The following is an 8,852-nucleotide window of genomic DNA, read 5'->3' on the forward strand; positions in this document are numbered from 1 at the left end:
TGTATTTTAGTTTTTCTAAATACACAATATATACTATTTATTTGTATTAATGACAAGAAATTTACGTTTAATTTTGCAAATAAAAACAAAAATGTTGCTAACGACAATTTTAAGGGTTGTCGTTAATGCACATAAATTTGTTGTACAATATAGTAACCGTCACCTTATGGATAACATATAACCACTATGTACAAGATATTTATGCGTGTTAACGACAATCTAAGTGCTTTCGCTAAGACTACCTTTAACAGTGGCGTGCCCGGAAGTGTGTTGGCCAACACGCCGGCAAACACGCCGTAGCGCGGCGTGTTGGACCAAATATACGGCGGCGTGCATCAAGGTGACACGAGGAAGGTTGCTGCGTGTTGAACTGGTATGGCGACGTGGAGATATACAAGCCATCAAAAACTAACGGATATATACATATATAATTAAAAAATTTAATTTTCTCTATATATATACAATATACAAACACAATTTCAAACACACTCTCATTCACTTTCCAATTTCAATTTCTACTACCACATCAACTATCACATTTTAATCAAAATGGATGCCTATTTAAAGATCGTCGACGATGATTCTTCGAAAGATGAAATGTTATTAAGTGTTATGCGTTCGTGCACCGAAGAGCTAGACCAATAAGCGGATGAGGGCCCAAGTCAGCGACCTCGACGAGCCCGAATCTATATCCCTAGGGATCGCGAAGGTGCAGTTGTACGTCTACACAGAGACTATTTTGCTGAAAAACCTATGTTTCCCGATCACAAATTTAAAAGACGTTATCGGATGAGTCCGCAATTATTCGAGCGTATCATAGCAGGTATACGCGACTGCACTATTAATCTTTTACCCGCACACTTTGCATATTTTAGGCACGCATACGACGCCGTTGGTCGTCAAAGTTTTAATATATATCAAAAGTGCACATCTACATTACGCCAGTTAGCGTACGGTACGGGGGTGATATGTGGGACGAATATTTGTATATGAGTGAGCTAACCTCATTAAACTGTTTAGACAACTTTTGTTTGTATGTTACTGATTTGTACCAACAAGAATATCTACGTAAACCAACTGCACGTGATATTCAACGAATATACGAAAGGCACGAAACAAGGCATGGTTTTAGGGGGATGCTTAGGAGCATCGATTGCATGCATTGAGAATGGAAGAATTGTCCCGTTGCATGACAAGGTCAATACACAAGTGGGCATAAAAAAAACCATCTCTTATTCTCGAAGCTGTAGCTTCGTATGATATGTGGATATGGCACGCATATTTTGGTGTTGCAGGTTCCAATAATGACATCAATGTGTTAAACCGTTCCTCGTTGTTTGATTCTCTTAAGAATGGTTCCGCTCCACCTTCACCATTTACAGTAAATGATCATGACTACACACATGGTTATTATCTAGTCGATGGTATTTATCCGGATTGGGCTACACTTATCATAGCATACCAATCCCCAACCGACGAGCCATCAACAAAGTTTACACATTTTCAAGAAAGTGCACGAAAAGATGTCGAGCGAACATTTGGTGTCCTTCAAGGAAGATTCAATATATTACGTGTGCCTGGACGAGCTTGGAGAGCTAAAAAATTGCACCACATATTATATTGTTTTGTTCTATTGCACAATATGATCCAAGAGGATAATGGTTTTGCTATAACGTCACTCGACGAAGAGTATCTAAATGAGCCAGAAAACAGACCCGTTTTTGTTAGGAATCAAAATACTACTCGAGCTGCACGAGATAAGGAAATTCGCGACAAAGATGTTCATAATGCACTTCGTGCGGACTTAACCGCGCATATTTGGAATCTTTCACCAAACTACCGTCGTACCATTTAAGTAATGTTTAGTTATTGTAATATTTTTTTAATTATCGTATTGTAATTTTCTATTTTTAGGACCTTTTTTAGAATTGTAATCGTATTTTTAATATTAATTTTAGTGTATTTTATTAAATTAATTTGTTATTTTAATTTTCAAAATAATAATATAACTAATTAAACAAAATAAAATTAATACATGAAAAATGAAAAACAAATAAAAAATAACCCTAACACGCCACTCAGCACGCCACCCATTACCCAGCAGTCTGCCAGCACGCTCATCAAGCACCCCACCCCACCCAGCAACACGCCCATCAAGGGCTTCAGGGATAAAGATGGTCTAACAAAATCCAAAAAACACCCACCAAATTTATTTCTTTTATAATCAAATAAACAACCAAATAAATATTAAATATACATATATAAATAAATATGTATAATAGAATAATCAAAGTAATATTTTAAATACCTTAAGACCACCATTATCGCGCCTGTGTTGAGTCATGTGTTAGGCCAACACGCCACCCAGCACATGGTAATGGGGCGTGTTGTGTGACGACTTGGGAATTTCCAACTAAATTTAAACTTTATTCTTATATGATTTCGACATGATAAGCAAAGTTAATTTAACTGAGTCTTAAAATTTTAAGAACTGTTTACATGAATACATTTAACCTCGACAATTCCCGACGATTCACGAACAAATGTTGAAAATAAATATATACATACATATATATATATATATATATATATATATATATATATATATATATATATATATATATATATATATATATAAATGTAAGTATATGTAATAGTATGAAATTATAAAATATAATATAAGCATTAGAATTAAATACGTAAAATGTGATACAAAATAATTAATAGAATAGTTAAGTTACTATTAAAATAAATATCTATAATTATATATATGTATGTTATTATATATATTATATAACTAGTAAATATTACATAACTAATAAACTAAAATATTAATATAACTAATTACAAGTTAAGGTAAATGTTATATTAATATTATTATTATTATTACTCCCATTAATGTTAATATCTGTATTATTAATATTATTAATTATAATATAAAAATATAAATATGAAATTTGATACAAATAACATGATATATCTTAAATATTATTTGTATAATTAATATATACTATTATTATCATTACTCTTATTCTTATTATTACTATTAGTATAATTTTAATAAAATTATCATTTATATTATTATTATTATGTTTCTATTATTATTATTACTATTATTATTATTATTATTATTAATATTGGTATTTTTATTTAATAACATTATTAAATTATTAATAGATTTATATAATACAAAAGTCAGTATGTATATATATGTGGATATACTCAGATATATATATATATGAATACAATACAGATAGATATATTCTGTTAGAGGTCACATCTGCTTTACTTGTTTTTCTTCTTCTACTGCTCGATAATCTTGTTTTGTCTCTAAAATTGGTACAAGTTAATTCAATACAAACAAGAATCAGATAACAATCTCATTCAGCTTTTTATTTTTTTTTATTTTCTTTGTGTACCTGATGATTTCATTGTCGACTGCAATCTTTATATAAAAATCGATCAATTCATGTAATAGTGTATTCATTCGAATTTCCTTTCACTACTAATATCAATTACAATCATAACCGACTGCCTCATATACAAAAGAAATCAGAAAAACCCATAAATAACTTCGCTATGTCTGTTCTTGACCAAAATCCACAAAACCTCTATATTGTATAAATTTTAAAAATCCTTTAATGCAGTTATGTTAGAAACCTGTTACTCAAACTATCTGTATAATTTCAAACTCCAATTTCTAATATCGAATTCAAAAATTCGAAGTCAAAGTTTTCGGTTCAAAAGTCAAACCGAGTGTTCTTGATGAAATTAGAGATCGTTTTTACGCTTTAAGTTAAATTAAAATTCCAGAAAGTTTCTAAAGGTGAAATGGAATCACTTTCATGTTATAATCATTTGCTAAAACGTGCTATAATTTGAGTTTGATTTCTGAGTTCATAAACGAAGGTATATCCTATTACAGCATTTTATTTTTGAGTAAATGATTCTGTTTTAATTAATTTAAACAAGTTAAACGATTTCTAAAAGATTCTGTATCACTTATAAGTCCTAAAACGAATTATAAATCAAGGTTATGATTTGATACAAGTTTGATTGATAACGTGGTTGAAGGAGATGAAATTTAAGCATTTTAATTACGGTTCATATGAATTAAAAGGGATAATAAATCAAAAAAAGGGCAACAGCCTAGACGGTTAGAGGGTGGTGTCGGTTTTTGAGAGGTCGCGGGTTCAAGCCTTGTCGTGGGCAATTTTTTTGAAAAACATCCTAAGGTAGTCTTTATTATATGTATTATTATTATTATTATTATTATTATTATTATTATTATTATTATTATTATTATTATTGTTATAAATTATTATTGTTACTGTTATTAATGTTATTACTATTATTATTATTATTATTAAGAGTATTGTGAACTTAGTTATTTAAATAGAATAAGTATTATTATTATTATTATGGTTATGATTAAGATTATTATTATTATATATTCATTAACATTGTTATTATTATTATTATTATTATTATTATTATTATTATTATTATTATTATTATTATTATTATTTATATCAAAATCAATAAGAGTATTTTTATTAAAACCTTAGAATCACTAGTATTAACATTATATATATTACCCTTACCACTATAATTATGAATAATATTACTATCATGAAAATAATAATAAATTTTATTAGTATTTTCGTTAATATTAGTATTAGTATCATTTTAAAATTTTTAGTATTATTAATATTGACGTAAGTATTATTATTAATATTAGCACTTTCGTTAACATGAATATCATTAACAAGTACTATTATTATTGAAAATTAATATAATTATTACTAAAAGTATCATTACTTTAAATCTATATTTTAATAAAAACTATTAGTAATACTATCATTTATATTATTAGTACTATGAAAATTATTATTATTATCAGTATAATTATTCTAAAGTTATTATAACTAGTATTTTGTAAACAAAAGAGTAATTGCACAAAAGTATATTTAATATACAGAACTTAACTATATTAATATTTTATATACAAAATGAAAACATTTAATTAAATAATGAATTATATATAAGTTATTAATATAAAAATTATATCACTAATAATAATATATATTTATTCGATTACGATTATATATATTAATGAATCCACAAATAATATAGGTTCGTGAATCCGAGGCCAATCTTGCAATTGTTCAATGACGTTATATGTATTTTTACTACGAAATACAGAATGGTGAGTTTCCTTTTTAAACGCTTTTGCAATATATATTTTTGGGACTGAGAATACATGCGCTACTTTTACAACTCCTTTATTAAATGCTTTTGAAATACATTTTGAACTGCGAATACATGAAATGTTTTTATAAATGTTTAACGAGATAGACACAAGCAAAACATTCCTCGAATGAATTATGTGGACGTGATAATTGCCACCATTGAATTATGTGGACGTGATAATTGCCACAATTGATATGAATATTTTTCCCCTGATTATTATTGCTTGGTAACCTAAGAATTAGGGAACATCACTAATTTTGAGAATTAGTGCACGCCTAATTGACGCGAATAAAAAAGGTAGCTACCGGTTTTAACACCCCCACCCAGAATGTTCACTAGACGGAAGGGCTAGTGGGCGTGGTGTTTAGTACTTCGAAGTTTATATGATTATTATACATACGAGATGTTCTGTTTTGGGGATATTATTATGCGCATTATATGTTAAGGTCGGTTACCAAGCCAAGCTATGAAAGCAATGAAAAGTGAATGTTATGTATCGAGAGAATGATTTTTATACACAGGTTATGTGTATGTTATTTTTGTGCACTAGATACGTGTACAGTTACTAAGATTTATGAAAAATGATTTCGTACACGAGAAAGGTGTACTGTATTTAAAAGATATCGCATGTACATTACAGGTGGGTATAGGATTCGGGCCCATTTGTACCATGCAGGATTTAAATCTTGTGGTCTATCAAAATGATGAATTTTATTGTTTTATGATAAACCTATGAACTCACCAACCTTTTGGTTGACACTTGAAATCATGTTTATTCTCAGGTATTAAAGAAATCTTCTGCTGTGCCTTTGCTCATTTTAGAGATATTACTTGGAGTCATTCATGACATATTTCAAAAGACGTTGCATTCGAGTCGTCGAGTTCATCAAGATTATTACTAAGTCAATTATAGTTGAATATATTATGAAATAGTATGCATACCGTCAACTGTCAATGTAATGAAAGTTTGTCTTTTAAAAACGAATGCAATGTTTGTAAAATGTATCATATAGAGGTCAAGTACCTCGCGATGTAAGCAAATGTAATGTATTCGTCCAGATGGATTAGGATAGGTCCTTTCAGTAGGTATCAGAGCAGTGGTCTTAGCGAACCAGGTCTGCATTAGTGTGTCTAACTGATAGTTGTTAGGATGCATTAGTGAGTCTGGACTTCGACCGTGTCTGCATGTCAAAAGTTTTGCTTATCATTTTGTGTCGAAAATTACCTATTTATCATTCTTAGGGAATCACTTGCTTATCACTCTTAGTCTAGACACATCTTACTGCATTGATTGCATGAATAGTGTATAGACAAAAAAATCATATCTTAGCGTATCTGTTACTATAGACCTTTCCTGACAGTTTCCGTAGATTCCTCCGTAACTTATGGGATCTTAGTATTATATCTGCATATGTAAATGTAAATTATGTATTGCAGGGTACTAATCTACATCCTATAATCTATTTCTTATCGAAAATTCTTCATCTTATCGTACGAGATGAATCCCTCAACCAGTTTGAATTCCTCGGATTCCGATAGCTATTCCGATATGGAGTTTCACTTAAGCTCCGAAAGCAGTGTCACCAGAATGAATCAACCAATCATCCATCCCCAATTCATCTGATGAGATTGTAGCCTACTTAATCAATAGAGATGAGAAGAAGGCACTCCTTTCCACCAACCGAATTCACCTCTTGGCGAAGAACCTGAAGCACTTACCGGTGAAGCTATCCGAAACACCATTTTCAGCCTCATTTCCAGAGTATCTGGTCACGACTATATACGATCTCAAATCCTAGATCTTATTCATTCGCTCGTTCCGACCGACAATCATCCCGGAGTAATACAAGAAGTCAACGAACTTTGCGCTCGAGTAATCAATTTGGAGAATATGGTGCAAAACCTACCAGCTTCAGCAACATCACCAGTGCCAATAGTACCATCAACATCAACACCAGTACCACCAACAAACCAAGTTTCAACACCACATGCCTCAACATCTCATTCTGTACCTCGAGTATAATTATCATTCTACTAATCATTCTACATCAATTATCTTCATTCTACGTGACGATTATATAATTTCTAATGTTTTAGAGATTATGTGTTCTAGTTCTAACGATAAATCAAATGAGATTAATATCATATTAACTCGTTAAATCCACGATTATATCTGAAGAAAATATATATGTATATATATATTTTCATAAAGATTGTAATTAAAATTCTTTTGTACGAACTGTTAATGGTGAAAATATTTTAACGGGTAGGTAATACCCGAGGAATATTTAGATTTCACATTAATAAGTACACTGTACATTCTTTCAAATCTAATTCAACAGTCATTTACCATCCTATTTACAACCACCGATATACGTATCAGTTCACCGCAGAATAACCCTTTTCATTCAATTTCATATTTGGATTTTGATCTATCAGAATCCAAAAAGTGGCATAATGAAGAAAACATTGGACAAAAATAAAATTTGTTAGAAACAAACAAATTAACCATGAGACAATTTTGTTAAGAATTCACGCTAACAAAATCCTAGTTAACTGTTCCTAGCTAACTGTTAATTCCTTATTACATTTTATTATCGTAATTTATTTATCGCAGTTTATTTATCGCAATTTATATTCTCGCAATTTTATTTATCATCATTTAAATACTGTTATTTACGCATTTAAATATCGGGACACGTATACAAGGTTTTGATATATCATATCGACGCATCTATATATATTATTTGGAATAACCATAGACACTCTATATGCAGTAATGCTGGAGTTAGCCATACATGGTTGAGGTTGATTCTACAATAATATATATACTTTGAGTTGTGATCGAGTCTGAGACATGTACACGGGTCACGACACGTATTAATTAATTCGAATATTATATATTGCTAACTGTGGACTATCAACTGAGGACTACCAACATTGGACAATTAAAATGAATTAAAATATTGATTATAACATATGAAACTAAACAATTCTTCAAGTTTGCCACTTGATTTCATCCTAAACTTCATTTGTATCTTGACGATTACGATCTGTGTTCAAACCTTTCATGATTCTTGAAAACACCTCAATCGAGATGATGATCCAACCACATGTTATCCACAGTCATGCACCTGGGAGAACTTCTGAAACCTAAGTAGAAGTTTAACACGTATCTGTGATAGCTCCTTTGGCATTGATATTACCGAAAATAACATTGCAATTCTTTTTCAAATTAGCCAATTTTGTCACAGCTCCAGCAAATCAACTTCAATTTTTCATTCGAATGAGCCTTATTATAACAATTACCCCTTCATCATCGTTACCGGGGAACCGTTTATATCTCACCACATTAGCAGAAACTTACTAGCAACTTCATTACTCATTGGCTTAAGTCTCTCCGAAGAACCATTACATTTGTTTATTAAAACCTCATCATATACTCATCCACATCTTATAACGAAAATTTACCATACCAATTATCGGGAATTAACAATCAGTATTTTGAATCTCGTAACGTTTCTACATCAACAGTTATATGTATACATATAACCTTTACCTCTTGGAATTATGATCTCCAATTCTGAAATTCTGAAAAA

The 8,852-nt window shown here is 30.3% G+C and overlaps 1 protein-coding gene across 1 annotated transcript; it reads left to right on the top strand.

Annotated features, from left to right (window-relative positions):
• Positions 1-989: 989 nt before the first annotated feature.
• Positions 990-1,855, top strand: LOC139871285 (uncharacterized). The gene is made up of 2 exons (XM_071859014.1): positions 990-1,125; positions 1,296-1,855. The coding sequence occupies exons 1-2, from the start codon at positions 990-992 to the stop codon at positions 1,853-1,855; spliced, it is 696 nt and encodes a 231-aa protein (XP_071715115.1).
• The last annotated feature ends 6,997 nt before the right edge of the window (positions 1,856-8,852 follow it).

This window comes from Rutidosis leptorrhynchoides, chromosome 10, assembly GCF_046630445.1.
Source record: "Rutidosis leptorrhynchoides isolate AG116_Rl617_1_P2 chromosome 10, CSIRO_AGI_Rlap_v1, whole genome shotgun sequence".
Taxonomy (NCBI): domain Eukaryota; kingdom Viridiplantae; phylum Streptophyta; class Magnoliopsida; order Asterales; family Asteraceae; genus Rutidosis; species Rutidosis leptorrhynchoides.